This window comes from Cryptomeria japonica, chromosome 2, assembly GCF_030272615.1.
Source record: "Cryptomeria japonica chromosome 2, Sugi_1.0, whole genome shotgun sequence".
NCBI classification, from domain to species: Eukaryota; Viridiplantae; Streptophyta; class Pinopsida; order Cupressales; family Cupressaceae; genus Cryptomeria; species Cryptomeria japonica.
Genome location: NC_081406.1, coordinates 641715466 through 641732928, shown reverse-complemented (window position 1 = coordinate 641732928; position 17463 = coordinate 641715466). Strand labels below are relative to the sequence as shown.

General features: G+C 32.9%; 1 protein-coding gene across 1 annotated transcript; it reads right to left on the bottom strand.

The window, feature by feature from the left end:
* Positions 1-15346: 15346 nt before the first annotated feature.
* On the bottom strand, positions 15347-16499 carry LOC131055737 (uncharacterized). The gene is made up of 3 exons (XM_057990136.2): positions 16140-16499; positions 15896-16013; positions 15347-15791 (listed from the first exon to the last, which is right to left on the bottom strand). The coding sequence occupies exons 1-3, from the start codon at positions 16316-16318 to the stop codon at positions 15618-15620; spliced, it is 471 nt and encodes a 156-aa protein (XP_057846119.1). The 5' UTR covers positions 16319-16499; the 3' UTR covers positions 15347-15617.
* Positions 16500-17463: the final 964 nt, after the last annotated feature.

Sequence of the window (17463 nt, the reverse complement as noted above, 5' to 3'; positions counted from 1 at the left end):
TTGCTTTTCTTTCCAAATTTTGATTTTCTCAAATAAATTAAATCTAACATTTATGTTTCCAAAATGTCAATGTGGGTCATGGATATTAATTTTCTAATTCTATTTAACCTTTCCTTTCAAAATACATATACTTAATTAATTCACCATTTAAAAATAACCATTAACCAAACTTGCTACAAATATGAATTAATCAATTTGATTTATTGATTAATCACACAATGGGGTCCTATTTAATTTAGTCCCTTTGATTTACGAATGTGTAAAAACACAATTAATCTAATTAAATACTTAAGATTTAATAATCAATTTTACCAAACGCACAACACGCAACTCAAGGAAACCAAACAAATACACGACCCGCATACCCAACCAAAGGGGAAACTGACAAACAACTGGCGACGTTCACTTGAGCACGACTAGGGTAAAACGTAGGGTCTTATGACTACCTAATCCACTTCCATCGGACCAATAAGGCACGGTCAAACTTGCAAAGCCAGGTGGAGACGTACCTGCAATCTCCAGCATATATATATATATATATATATATATTCAATGAAAGTGTTAGCCTGAGGTTAATAACATGAATCAAAAGAACAACTAATCATATATAAGAATCAATGTGTAATCAACATTTATTGGTACACACATCAAGCATAATACGTGACTATAACATCACAACATGGTAAATCAACCATCCAAGAAAGCCACTTAAAAGGTCAAACCGGGTTTTAAAAGTCTGATTAGGGAAGGGGTACTACGTCCTCCCCCCCTAGGTTCCGACTTACTCCTGGAAGTCGCAAGGCTAGAAGAAAAACATGCAGCACACATTAGCCCTGAAATTTATTTAACAAATATCAAATTGCACATAAGTATCCTTTCACAGATAATGAAACATTATTGCTAAATCCTTTATGAATGCAATTATCCATTAGTAAGATACATCCAAATTCATACATTTTATAACATTCTAGGAACTATCTATAATCATAGTAGTGAAACAAGAATTTTCTTCCTTTAATCACACCAAATTTATGCATTAATTGAGGTAAACAACCAATTATAGCACTCATCGACTAACTACGACAAGAAAAACATGCCATCATGATCAATTTCTTTTAACATTCCATCCTCTTCCTAATATATTATTGCACAGAAATAGCTTCAAATTCAAAATTCTATAACCAAGTTAACTTTCATGAAATAAGAAAAACATATATAACACAATTGATTTATACTTGTTAGGCATATAAAAACCTTTCCAATGTCTATGTCCCATAACATAGTGACAAAATTACACATTTTACTCCATGTTTAACACATAAATATACATCCACATAACTGGAACGTACAACTCATAAGGCCACATGTGAGCATGTCTAATGCTCGGTCATAAATAGCATGAACGATCAACATATATGTGCCTGATCTCATAACAAAATACATAATCATATAAATCCAACATCTCACTCAAGGGCTTGATGGTGCTAGGGCACACACATAGTGGTGATACCTTCCATACAAGACCCTCGTGGTCATCCCTTGTTGAGTAAGGTGGTTAACCTCCAAGAGATAGTCACCACACATAGGTAGGTAGTGGATCCTAGCTACATCACAACCTCACATACCCCCATCCTCAAGGTTCCCTACGTCTACTTCCTCGTATACACTCAACCAAGACCGCATCATATGTGCTTGGAGAGGAACTCACATTTCAACACAAGACAAGTGTAGGAAAACAATTAGGATAAACCAGTTTAGCCACCAAGATACAGATGAATAAAGATAATAAATCACCAATTCCAACAGTAAGGCAAGAAATATCTAAAATTGCAACACTAAATCAAGTAAGAAAAAGATCACAAGATTGTGGCTAAACCTTCAAAGTCAAAATAGAATATATTGCTGGTCCACATATGAAATAAATAAGAATATCATAATTGCACATAACATCACTATGTGACTAGAATCTATCCACCAACGAGGAAGGAGAGAACAATCATCTAGCTATCGCAATAGCTCATCATGTGGTGCGGCCTAGTCACACATCCACATGGCATGGAAATGTGCACCTCGACATCATGTTTTCACTTGGCATAGCTCTACCCTAAACAAGTCGGTAGGCCACATGGTAATGTCTACTACATCCTGCATCGTGTCTCAGCACGACATGGCAATACTCCAAGTGGAGAAGGCACGCAATGGATGTATCCCACATGGCAGTGTACCTCGCAGAAAATGGTACGCGCAAGTCACACCCCGCACAGCGACGTACCTCTCAGGATACTCGCCATAAGCCAATGGTATACATGGCTAGGGTCCACCCACATGTCTACCAACACCTGTCAACTGGCAACTCATGTGGAACTAACATACCTTTCATGAAGACAAGGTAAAAGATCCTCCAAGATACACCATCACTATGCTCAAAAACTACTATCAATATGCTCAATAAAAGAGGGAATAGGTTGGCACACATAAACCATATAAGTTGGTTCATCAAAAAGGGAAAGTATTGAGCACACCTTTAATATAGTTTCATTAAATAACTATATTTTTCCTTGAATTAGAGAACCTAAAGTCGCTTCACGTTGCCATTACTCGTATGTCGATCCATAGTATTTGAGGAATGGTGACTTCTGATACTACCCCTTCACATACTAAATTGCCAACAACCCGTGGGTTGGCACTCAGTAGGGTAACAAATATGCAACATCACATAAACAGTATGGTTTCCCCATACTCATAAGTAAATATGTCCTCCATGGTTGATTACTTCACTATCCCATGGGCACACATAGCAAGCATTGGTTTCTCACAATACACAATGAAAGCACCAGTACTGGTTTATTCACATTTACGGGGAGTACTTTTCAGTAACATTATCATCTACTCAAGGAAGGTCTTAATTATGTTTACCACATGAATAACTGAATAGAATTTATTTCTAGATAGAAGTACTCTATTTCCTTACAATTCAAATTAAACAAGGAAGTAACGTCATTCCTATATCTTTCACTAATTCCATTTAGCATTCATATTCACATTACTAACCATGCAAATTTTCATCCCGAAGCTTAAGACTTCCATCTTTCAATATGAAACCAAAATACAAAATACAATTTCATATAATTCATATACATTCTATTTAAATCAATGCATTCTTTAGTAGCATTTCTAAAAATCTTATAACTAGGTAGGGAAAAGGGGAAGAGAGTTTGATAGTCAACCCATTTAATACATATGCACAAAATCAACAAGATCACACGTATATGCTTAAATTTCTCACTATATGCCTATCATCTTAATGGTATGGTTTTCATTTCGCTAACATTTTAGAAGAATGCCAATTGTCCTAACATGACATTTCCAAATACTATAGATGCAACTGAATGTCCTAATTTTCCAAAAATGAAATCAAGACAGACAATCTTTTCTTTTATGCAAGACCTTTTGTGAAACACTTACTACTCCTAATTAATACGAAATAGATCATTATCTGCAACCTTTCATCGAAAATCAAAGTACAAGAAGAAGGTGGAAGAGGAGTTGTCAACTAAATAATACATAATTATGCATGCACATCAAACATGGTTTTCATTTGCACCTTCTATTCATACTAAGTCAATTATATATATCCAAAAGCAAGTTCAATGTAGTATTGTTCAAAAAGGTCCTCAATTGAGTCGGTATAATGAAACACATAAGGAAATCTTTCATGGAACACATCAACACACTCCTTGCCACTATAACATGATCCCTTTTACACATCTTATTACAAACAAGACAGTTTCATATAACAATTGTTCGTACATAATCACACATTACCTAAGATAGAAATTTATTATGTTACTCCTATAATACACATGGTGAATTCCTTTATGAGAAACATACAATTTCCTCCCAATACCCATGATGATCTTTTTAACCCATAGCCCTCTTATTATCTAAATACACAATAGAATCATTAGGCTCACACAAGGGTTCAAGAATTCACAACTATTCTCTCGCAATTAGAAAACTTACATAAGTGATAAATACACAAAAAAATTTAATTTCTATAGAGAAAGAGGAAGAAGGATGGTATACATTCAATTCACTACAACATAGGCACTCAACTTCTACCATACAAGTCCTTCAAGTTCACAACACTAAGCTAGATCATAATCATAATCATAATACAAGCACATTTCATACTTCTAGATTCAAGACAAGCATTGTCCAACCCAATGGGTTAGTCTAAAGAGTACAACAATCAATAAGGGAGGTACATATGACTCTCTCTGTAATAAGAGTAATCATAGACCAAGATATATAATAAGAAATCAAAGCACATATAATCACTCAAAAGCACCAACATCAAGAAGGTGAAAGCAAGGTGTGAATACCCATGTTACACACAATTAAGATTTCCAGAAAGAATATGCAAAAAGAACAGAGCACGAGTCCTCAAGATCCTACGCCTCAATCACAAGCATATAATAGGAGGACCAGCATACAACATAAGGTCTATACACCTCACACCAACTAAGGGTACAAGCTAAACCAGAGATCCCAGTGTTTGCAACATTGGCTTTGATACCAAATGTAATGCCCCGCCAGGAAACCCCGAAGGGATTAAACTAAAACAAAAGAATAGAGTGTAAATAATTTTTAAATTTTTTTTAGTTAAAACAGTATAATGATACATGGAGTTAACATAAGTTCAGATTACACAATGGAAGACTCAACTCACACCTAAGGGTTTCCCAACATGATTACTTGGTTCATCACTAACTCAACTCAAGCTAATTACTCCAATTAAGTTGATTAACTTAATGACATGATTATACTTAAACAATGGTTAAATTTATTCGATAGGTTAAAATATAGATAACATGATTAAGTTCATTCATGCAATTTAACCATACATTACATCCAACCTTAAATTAAAACATATGCCATACATTTAATTTCCATACTACTTTGTTTGCATTAAAGGATGATAAATACTCAGCATTACACTAAACCTACATTCTTCATGATCCATATTACTACATTTAAAAACTTCATACATGCATTAAGATTAATATCATCTAATCTACATTATACATTTTAACCATAATGCCATTCATACATCCAAAATAAAAAAGGAACTAGATGAACACAAACACCACATAACACCAAATTGATATCGGAGTTCACCCCTAATGGGCTACATCTTTGGGTCTGCTCAACTGCAAGACCCCTCTAATAAATAATAGGTTGAAGAATACATAAGGTTCACATCAATTACATCTTGCCATCAAGCCATACAAAAACAAATAATACATGTCTCCATAATTACATCCTGCCATTAAGGCATACATAAATAAATAATACATATGACCACATCGGTCCAAAAGATACAAGAATGAGCCAAGAAGAAGAAAGAGGATCCATCTGAAACATGAAATGGAGCAAATACAAAAGATCAACTGGAGCACCAGCGAAACTAAATCTTCACAGCCCATCATAAGAAACCCATGGTCTATCATGAATATCAAGTACTCTCAAAGGCATAAACAGTCAGATATGACTCCACAATAGTGCTCCTAGCAAAAAACAACACAAACTGCGCACTAGTTAACATATGGGACGAGTGTCATCACATAGCTTGGTATGGCTACCTTGGCAGGCCTCCATAGGTCCCAGCCCCCATCTATTGGGTTACCCTGGCGACCTCTCCCAAACCTCCGGCCCCATCCAAGTCTCATGTGGACCCAACACATCCTTTCGTGAAGACAAGGTTGTTGGTTTGCCATTTCAGGCCTTCTCACTGCATCTTGAGTCTGTTCTAGTACTCATCCCATGTGTGAGGCACAATTATCCTACTTATTGTTTTCATCTACTAAACTCCCTAATAATCTATTAAGTTATCACTTATTTAGACACACTTTCGATGGGTTACCCTGCTACCGCTTTGGGTGCGGCCCCCACTCGAAAGCCACTCTCCCATATGACACTTGACCACAAATCAGACGAACTCCTAAAACGAAGGTAGACACAAGGATGGGTACACGGAGTTTCAAGTAATAGAAAACCACTTGGCCAAACTAGCCCTGCACACAAATAACCAACTGACGACTCTCTGACTAAAGACATGACCAGTTAAAAATAACCACATAACAACAGCTTGTACTTGAGATCAAGGACATGACCAGTTACAAATATACCACATGACAATATCAAACACTCACAATCAAGAACTTGCCATTTTTTAAATCAAATGCGAATATAGAAAATTAAACACGCATTTTCATAAATCTAAAATGACAATCATTTTTCCATTTCATTTAATATATGTCGACCAAGGTTTTCTAATTTATCTATATTTCAATATACACCATCAAACAATATCAACAACTCAAAAAATCTTTTAACCAAAAACACCTTTATATAATTATATTTATATGCTATACATATAAAGATATAATTTAATATGTATATTAACTAACTAAAATTGATATTTATTTTTTAAAATAAAAACATCATTTCCATTCTTTTTCGAAGTAAATTATCTAAACTCATCTTTTCCAAATCAACTATATACTTTCCAATATATGAAAATATAAATTTAAAAACTAAAATCGATAATTATTTTCCCAAATAAAATAATATTTTTCCTTTTTTCAAAATTAAAATATCTAATCTATTTTTTTCAAAATCAGAATATATTTCCTTGCATAAATATAAAAAAAATACAAACTTAAATATATATATATATATACATTAATTAATAAATTAATATTAAAAACTTTTAAATAAAATATAATTTAACAAACTGCGTTTATTATTATTTTTATTCTGCTTTGAAAACATAGCCACCCACGTGGTCCCCCACGTGGGCTTCCCTTCCAAATGGATGGCTGCTGTGGGAACCATGACGTGGTCTCCCAACAACCTGGGCTATGTGGAGACCACGCCATGGTCTCCACAGCGATGGCCTCTCCCCATGGTTTGGGGAAGCCACGGCTCTCCCCAACCATGGGTCAAGGGCCATTGTCCCCCAATCAGCCCCCTCCATAATTTTATATATATATATATATATATATATTTTTTATTTTTTTTTATTTTTTTTTTTTTTATTTTTTTTTTTTTAATTTTTAATTTAAAAGAAAAACCCCCATTTCCTGTTATCTCAGACTCATAATTTTCTAGAAAATTCTGAGAGAGAAAAAAAAGATTTACCAGAAAACCTAATGGTTTTTATAAAAAAATTAAAAAATAAAAAATTCAAAGAGGAACAAACCCCCAAACCAACAAGATAAACTCATAATGGCAGAGAATATGAAATGAAATGCAATTCTTTTTTTTTTAATTGAAAATAACCAGTCCCAGAAAACTAAAACTGGGAAAATTTCACCAGCATAATACCATATTTGGGCAAATTTGGACAAATTACACACATTCATCCAACCAATTAGCCAAACACAAACTAATTTATAATTTTAAAACTCGAATTTGAATGCATTCATATGGAATTTTAACAAAATTTCACTGTGAACAGCCACCCCCAAATTTCAATTTTGAAATCAATTTGAGCAAATAAGAGTTTGATTTGGAAGTGTGAAAAGGAATCAAGGAGGGTTAAAATCTGAAATTTAACTAAACTCTTCCTATTCCACAAATCTAAAAGATTTTCAAACAAAACACATACAAATTTTCTTTCAATTTCAAGATGAAATTTTTTAAAACCCAAGAAATTAAAACAAGAATCCAACCTCTTAAAGCAATCCTGGAAGAGATTTGAAGGAGAGCCCAACCTGTAACTGCAAGATTTCTTCCAACAAAAATGCCCCAAAAGTTTCTCTATTTCAAAAACCATTCCTCAATTTACATGAAAACCTAGGTTAAAAGGAAGTGTTGACCAAAAATCTATTTTTAGGTCAAAATTAATTTAAACTAAATAGAAATCATTTCCAATCAAATTTAATATTCAAAAATTGCTTTTCTTTCCAAAATTTGATTTTCTCAAATAAATTAAAATCTAATATTTATGTTTCCAAAATGTCAATGACGATCATGGGGTCCTATTTAATTTAGTCCCTTTGATTTACGAATGCGTAAAAACACAATTAATCTAATTAAATACTTAGGATTTAATAATCAATTTTACCAAACGCACAACACGCAACTCAAGTAAACCAAACAAATACACGACCCGTATACCCAACCAAAGGGGAAACTGATGAATGACTGACGACGCTCACTTGAGTACGACTAGGGTAAAACGTAGGGTCTTACGACTACCTAATCCACTTTCATCAGACCAATAAGGCATGCTCAGACCTGCGAAGCCAGGTGGAGACGATACCCCATACCTACACGGTACTTGTACCTGCAATCTCCTGCAACAACGAATCATACATGCATATATATATTCAATAAAAGTGTTAGCCCGAATCAAAAGAACAACTAATCATATATAAGAATCAATGCGTAATCAACATTTACCATTTACTGGTACACACATCAAGCATAATACTTGACTATAACATCCAACATGGTAAATCAACCATCCAAGAAAGCCACTTAAAAAGTCAACCAAGGTTAAACCGGGTTTAAAAAATCTGATTAGGGCAGGGGTACTACATTTTTGCTTTGTTGGATTCATCACTTTTTGGCAAGGAGTTCTCTAGAATAATAATAATATTTTTGATCAGTTGATTGATAGTATGTTCATTTCTACCATTTGGGATATAAAGGAACTACCATTTCCTCGAATACAAGATCATCTTAGGTAGTGACATATTTGTTGATAGTTACAATTACCCTATTAATATGGATATATAGGTGGGTATCTATCCCTTTGGTCCTGGTAAGGGATTTTATTCATAGACTCGTGATAATTAAACTTATTTCTAGTACTATAGTTAGGGAGGTTATCCATATAAGCTATATGATAGAGATGTTGATTTGTATAATTGCTATGGATATTGGGTGGGGGCTCTTTCTTATAATAAATAGAAGGTGGTCTTTCATGTTGGATCTAGGACAAGGTCATCTAGGAGAGGATCTTAGGGATTCTAGGGTATATATTCTATAAGACAACCTCCTATTCTCATTAATTGTAGGGATATTCACGTAATAAAGCTCTCTATCATGTCTAATTATATCATCATATTCATTTAAATCATTATATAGGTAGAAACAACCATGGATTGGGTAGGTGGAGGTTATGATACCTAAGAGGAAATCATGATCCTAGTTAAACTACTCTCTATTATGGCACGTGCCATTTTAATGAGTTGATGTTCTCTTTGTCTTTTAGGGTGAGAGGTTCTCTACCTCTAAGAGTAAATAGAGTTGAATGAGACATTTTATTGTGGTCAGAGGGAGTAGATTTTATACAAAAGTAATGCTAGACCTATGAATGAAAGGATAATTCGTGTGCCCTGTCTTTCTATTCCTAAAATAATAATCAAAACTAGGATATATGCCTTATTAACACAAAATCAATCCTAGTAATTGAGGAAGATCAGTTGCTTCATCATGGAAATCTAGATAGGAGGAGATATGGGGTCAAATTATGAATTAGAGGAACAACCCTTTCACCATACAAGACATTTACATGACTTGAGGCATTGCCATCGGTATTAAGATAGTTCTTAGGTCTATATTACTTCTCAATTCTAAGATGCAACCTCTTTCTTGTTTATTTAAAAAGTGGCACATTACAAGGATCACCAACACGCAAAGAAATAATAATAGATCCATTGGTTGAATATAGGTAAGAAGGAGTAGTGACATATGAAAAAAACACAAAAAATATGGTTTTTATTAATAAAAATAGGTCAAAATCAAGAAGAGCTAGCACATATAACACAAGACTAGAGGTAGTGTAACCATGGATTATCAATGAAAAGCATGCTTGAATAGAACACTTCATTGTTAGAAATATAAAGAAAGAATGACATTATAAAAATAAGTAAAAATAGTTAAGGAAAAATCAAACTATTGTTAAGCATATTATCATCCAAAGAAGATAATCCAACTAGAAATGGATGAAAAAAAAAGTAGATTAAGTCAAATAAAAAGTTAAGGACATTGGGTTTCGAGCAAACATGTCAAAATGTAGTTAGTTGAATCTAAACAACTTTTTGCAAGGAAAATATGGATTAACTATCATTCTAATGTTATTATCTTGGTATTTTTTTTAGGGAAACATTTAGGGGATGTCGATTTCTCTTATTAATTGTGCTTTCATGATTATATCTCTCTTGTGTTCTTACATGCTTATCACATGATGATATTGAAATAATATTTTATCATATGATCATATACGTTTTCTCATTCTTTATTAAATGGGCTAAAATACTAGGCTTTATGAGGACCTTGAGAACCCAAACAAGAAGTTAAAGGTTAGTGAAAGCACAACTAACCCACAAGAAAACCACAAATGACCAAGTTTTAAAAGGATCAAAAATCTTTACACCATTGTGCCAATTCAAAATATGGTTTTGAAAGGATCATAAGCCTTGTACAAAGAGGTTGTTGTGTAGCTTCCAAACAAAATAGATCTAGATGGCTACTTAGGCAATCCTAGGCCTTGTCCAATCATTTTGAGTTCCCCTGACCAAGGTATGGTAAACACAAGCATGTTTAGGAAGCCTTTCATCCTTCTTTGAAAAAATTTCATGAGATATCATCCGCAAATATTTAGAACATGGCAAGAGGAGAGGATGAGGACTAGTGTTCACTAAGGATCCAAATTGAACCCTCACAAGCACGAAAAGAGGAGTAGAATGCTACATGGAAACCTCCAATAGATATTGTTCAATGTTCTTTCATGATTACATCTTACCTTTAATCTTATATACTTATGACAAGGTATTTTAATTTTTTTTATCATGATCATATATTTTTCTTGTTACACCTAATTCTTTTTAATCTTTATACACAACCAATTAGAGGGATCCATATCTATCATTGACATTCCTTTTTTAAATAATACTTTGTAGTAAGAAGCTCATATTTATTCTTATATTGAATGAAACTTTAATAATATGTCCATATTGTTACAATCTTTTTCTAAGTTGAAGTTTCGTTATTCTTTTACAAAGATAGAGTCCTACCACTTTCTATCTAGACATTATCTCTTTATCTTTTTTATTTTTTTTTATCATCATTATTTTTGAATTTTTTTTTAGCAGGTGCTTAGCACCTATTTTGAACACTTGATAGATGCTACTCATTGTATGTTTTTTTTTTTCTTCTTTTGTAAGTTTATGAGGGAGTTCTTATTGCAAGGAGAATATAATGATTATATTACATATTTGTATCGTTTGAGCGTTGGAAATTTTTTTCCATGTTGACTACTTGTTTTGCTTTGATATATATCTCCATAGTAATTCATATGTACATCAAATTGGGGGTAAAATATAATGGTAAAAGGGCATATGGGTATGTTATTTAATAAATATTTTTTTCCCAAAATAGGTAATTTTTTTGGTGGTGTTATTTTAATTTAATAACCATTTAGGGGAAAATATACGAAATTACATAAAAATTTACAATTCCACAAGTGACATCCCCACATAAAATTCGGTTCATAACCTTATCCTATCATATCCCTATCACTACTCATTTTCAACAACCAATGTTGATCCTAAATATTTCATTTGCCACCTTAAGGTAAATTTACAAGTGCAAAGTGAACCAAATCACTTCTATGCATACATATTTTAACCTCAAATTTTTAAAACTCTAGAAATTAAATTTAAACCTTGTCAACGTTTCTTATCTATTTGAAATTGTGAATGTCATATGATTGAACCATTTGGATATTATTGCACTAACTTTATTTAGGATTGTAATTGTATTATCAAAGCATACATCATCCCAAGTATATTGTGTGCTTATTAGTCATCTTCAATGTTGGTTCATCATCATTGAATTAGTTTGCTACTAACTTAATTGAGAATATAACTCACTTAACAAGCTCCTAGGTAATATATGTAGATGCCACTCCACTTTAAAAAATGGTACAACAAATTAATTTTTTGAACCCTACCATATGCGGGTATAAGTTTATTCCACTTGTCAAATAATTCCATAGACATAAAGATCAATTTTATAAATGTGGATCTAAACCTAAACAAAGCATATTCAATTACAATTTTTGAAATGTTCATTTGATCAAAACCTTTATTTTTTATATATTAACAAATCAATTTCTAACATCTCTGTCAAAATATTTTAGTAACCCTCACTACTTTGACATGATTCCCCTATTCTTTAAGCTTAGTGGACATTGATCTCGATGGGGGGTGGGGGAGGATGTTGTCAAAGGTTGTGGACCCTAGCTTTCACACTTGTCGATTATAGTTTATTGATGTTTTTTAAAAACTTTTCAATTTTATTTTTGTGCAGGTTTTGCAATTATGAGCACACTTTATAATGCATGGAAGGATATTTGTGCTCTTCGTGAGGCGTTCATGCCTTATCAATGGCACGACACTACCTTCACTCTTAATTGTCATATTTGTATGCCTATATTTCCCACCAATCCCTTTCTGATCCATTTAATTTCCTTTGCTACCATCCATGAGTATACTTTGATGCTCCTCACCATTTTTCTCTTTAAAAAAAAAAACGAATTCTAACTTATTCTATTTATTTTCCACCCCTAAAATGAGGGCATGTAATACTTTTCTCTAGTAATTATGAGTTGACCTAGCTCACATTTGTGTAGATTTATATGCTATTTGTATTTAAAGATATTCTTTATCTATTTGGAATTGTGTTTTCTATATGCTCTAATTCCATTTGCACATTTTTATACTGACTTTATTAAGGATCGTTATTGTATTATCAAAGTATATATCATCCTAAGTGTATTACATTCATGCCTATTGTCTTTAATGTTTATATCATTGTTAAATCAATTTGCTAGGGCCTTGACTGAGAACATAAATCTCATTTAACAAATTCCAAATAATATATGTGGACATTAGTCCACTCTAGACAATGGTGCAACAAATTTGATATAATCATTCAAACCCTACCATCCATTAATCCAAGTTCAATTCCATAGACATTGAAATCAATTCTATAAGCATAAATCTAAACCAAAACATATTTCAATCAATTTGCAAATCTTAAAATGTTCATTTGATCAAAATCTTGATTTTCAAAATATCAACAAATTAATTCTCAACATCTTTATTGAAATTTATTACAATTAATTTATTTTAATTCAATTCAATCTTAACTTAATCTTAAATGTCTATTATTTTCACTACCACTCTATTTGATGATTATAAATATGTCCTATATATATTCAAAATGCATTTAATTGTTGCTATTGGTGACAAGATCATTCTTTTCTCTTGTCTTGCTCTCTTCTTCATGATGATGGATCATGGAGTTTGATCCAAAATGTTGAGGAAATAAACTCACACGAATGACTCCAAAAATTGTGCAAAATAATTTGTTAGAAATTAACTTTGAATTATGCTCGCAATGGATGAGTCATCTAGTATTGAGCATGTGTTAAAACAAGTTGAAGATGAGTCTTTTGTTCTTCACTTCTTCGTCCATCAACACCAATTAGTTGTGGAAGTGTTTAGCAAAATTATAGAAAAGTTGTTGAGTTATATGTAGCTATAAATATGTATTTTTTGTTTATGAATAGATCAATGAGCTCTTCACGGGTCCATTTTCTGTGATTTTATTGCTGCCATATTTCTAATTTGGTATGAAAGTCCCCTCAAAATACTGGGTGAATCGTAATAAGTCTGAAAGCAATGTTGCAAGGTACTAAGACTTTCAAAGACTCTTTGAAGTTGGTAATCATTGACCATGGAAGATTAAGTTGTTCCAAATTGTTATGATGAATGTTTCAAATACTCACAGCTCCTACTGAGAAGAAGTTGCCAAGGAAATGGGTTTGCTAAAATTGCATATCAATGAGTGAGTTGTTATAGGAGCTACTGTACCATAATAAAAAACCAAATAAACTACTAGTTGAGAGAAGAAGCAACTCATTGGAAATAATTTTGGAGAAGTGTTGAATTGAAGAAAAGTTGTAGTCAATGCTAGGTTGAAGATTCTTGAGTGAAATATCTAAAGATTGTTTTATCAAATATTGTGTTATTGTTGTGCTAAAGCCTGTTAGCATGGCTATTGCAGCTATTGAAGAACCACCATATGATAGTTCTAATGATATCATTGAAGATTAAAAAAATGTCCTATTTTGAAGAAACCAACACTTTGAAAATGATAGAAGATGCAGTAAAGGATAGATAAATGTTCAATAGTCTAAGGTGCTTGTGGATTGAAGAAACTATACCTCATTGGGGTTATGAGACATATATGTGAGGATTGGTGTCCAACAATTCAGGGGAGATCCAGAATCTGGAAGTTCAACATTATACCTTATGAAAATGATGAGGCACTTCATGTGTAAATGGTGTCATGATGTTGGGAACTTCAATGATAGCTGCGTGTCTATACCTGCAGTTGAGGAGCAGCTTGAAGAATTCTTATTGATCTAGGAACTTTTTTCAAAGATAGTTTTTACATAATGTATTGTTTTGTTTTATGTTGTTAGTTAGTTTGTACTTGTTTATTAAAGTTGAGTGTTAGAAATTAACTCGTAATTGACTTATGCTCTCGATAGATGAGTCGTCTAATATTGAGCATTTGAGTCATCTAATATTCAGCATTTGTCAAAATAAGTTGAAGATGTGTGTTTTATTCTTCAGTTCACTATCTGTTATCACCAATTAGCTAACAAGATGTTTAGCAAAATTATACGAAGTTTGAGTTATATTTGAATAAATCAATGAGTTCTTTGCAATTCCATTTACAAGTATATTTCTAATTACATCATAGATTGTACATATCATGTCTACAAGATCATTTAACTATTAAAACCACAACATTATAGGTGTGTCCTTAATTTTCACAATGAATTTGTGTGAAGCATCAAGATAAATAAATAAGGCAAGGTCCCATGACGGGGGCCCAAGCTCTATTTTTAAGGAAGAGGTGGTCCCATGAAGATTTTTTGGGGGGCTATAAGATTATTTGGAATTTGTTTCTAAAAAATAAAAGCTCCTATTGTTAGGCTTACATTTTTGAGCTCCTGAAATTAGGGTGGGACTAAAAATTGCCCTACTAGCTTACTAATTTTATTTGCCATTTGGCAATCAAAAAGAGTTGAGATGAATCCCCTAAAAATTTAAGAGAAAAAAAAAAAAAAAATTATTTCATTTTTAACTGATGTTCATGATACCAACAGCTTCCTTCAAATTAGAGTTTAAATTTTTAAGTAAAACTATGTTACAAATTTCATGAAACCACACACTTCAACAATTCCTGATAAATCTCTGAAGAACATTCTCTATTTTATAGGAAGCAGCCTTAAGGTTGGGATCCCAAAGAAACAAGTAGAAGAAATATTTCAGTCTAATCCAAAAGCTTGTTAATGAATCACAGTTACATTTCAGCAAACTCAGTGCTCTATGGTAATGATTAATAAAAATTTCACAACTTTACTATTCCGTCTGAATCTTTATGGCGGATTCTATGCAATTGTCTCTGATGTATTCTACAAAACTGTGAATATTGTTAGTTTACAATGCCCTCATTCTTTACAACTGGTTGCTCTGTTCTGCATCACCAACAGTTCGATTCCCGTTGCTCAGATCAGTTAAAGACTCTTGCAAAACCTCACTGCCCAATTTGCAATCATCAACCTCTACAGCAAGAAATGTGGGCAGCAGCGATTCTCCAAAACAATTTTCCACAAAATTCCCATCTTCATTCTGTTTCATTCAAGCTTTCACCAAATAATAAGTATAAAACCCCCAAAATAATTCAGAAGGCAATTGCTAGTTCTTTCTTACAAGACAAATTAAACTAAACTCACCTCATTTTCATGCGGCCATTTGATTTTGTTCCTAACACCAGATGAATTCTGCAGACTTTCATTTCTTTCACCTCTGAAATGGTGCTTCAGAGCCCTATGTGCTTCGTCCCTCATCAATCTATTATTTTTCAAAGAATTTAAAAGGAATTTATTTATTTTAGCTAAATCCCCGAATTAAAGAAGTTCAGAACAGAAAAAAAAACCTAAATTTAGCTAAAACCCTAATTGTTTTTCTTTCCATTACCCTGAGCAGCGAATCTGTAAGTTCAAATACTGTGGCGTCATCCAGCGGCTTGGCTTTCCAGTATTCCCATAATCAAGTACAGTAAGAGTGTTACATTCTTCAAATTCTTCTTCTCCAATTGGATCTGAGTTGAAATAAGATGAAGAAAAAAGCAACAAAGGCAGTGAAATGGCGGCCATGAGAAGTACAGAGGAGCATTATTGATGGAAGGCAGATATAAATGCATAGCCATGTCGGTGCCGCGTACAATCAAAGATTTTTATTTCAACGGATGGTGTTGGCCGAGCCTCTTCCAGAGAATCATGGAAGCAAAATGTCAGACCATAAATCAGGCTCTGGATAATGACAGGGAAATTATCACCATAATTTTCATTTCATAAATCGAGTTAGGGACAAAATCAGATTTTTGTGTAACTTCATATTGACAATCAGTCACCATCTATGCATATTTGGAAGAGTTTTGTGGCAAAGAATTCTCTAAGTCATAGTTAGGTATGAAGTTTTTCACTTCTACTCATTAGAGATTGACATTCTTTATATTTTGTCAGTTGGGTCTTGGTTTAGTTTTTTCAATGAGGGGTCTTCGAAGACTTTGAGGGAGTTAATCATTAGCTTGTGTAGAAAAATAATCAAAATATGAAAGTTAATGATGACAAGTCTGATTGTCTCATAGCCTTCCAATGTTTAGCTTCGTGGATGTTAAAAGTAGTTGTTGTTCTTCTTCTTCTTCTTCTTCTTTGTCTTTGAATGAATGAATGAAGGAATTTTGAGAGTGTTGATTTTGTTATTATAAAAGAAATACAAAGAGTTCATATTGAAATTATTTGTTCTCAAGTGTATATTATATTTTTGGAAGTCTGAAAGTGTTTATGATAATTTTTTAAGATTCATTGTTCAAAAGCGGTAAATATACCAAGTTTTACTGGTATTGTTTTTGGTACCGCTAGTGGTTATTTTGGCTTCCTTGGAAATTAAGGCAATACATTAAGTACATTGCATTCAAGTTCCAGAGGGATTTCCTTAAAGGATAGAGGATTAGAAGTGCCAGAGTGAACATTGTGTGTGTTTGTTGTTTGTACACGAGTTTCTATTGGGTGCGCCAGAGAAAGGGAACATGCACCACATGGAGGAAGCGTGTGATAGTAATATGGAACCAATTGAGTTCATGACAAGCACACAAGGTGTTATTACTCATGTGTTAATGCATTTGATTTAGGGTCAAGTCGACTATACATTACATGTTTTAAATTGAGAATTCATCCTTGGCCAACATGATGAGTTGTGAATGATGATTAAATGTTCTAAGCCAACATATAGATATTAA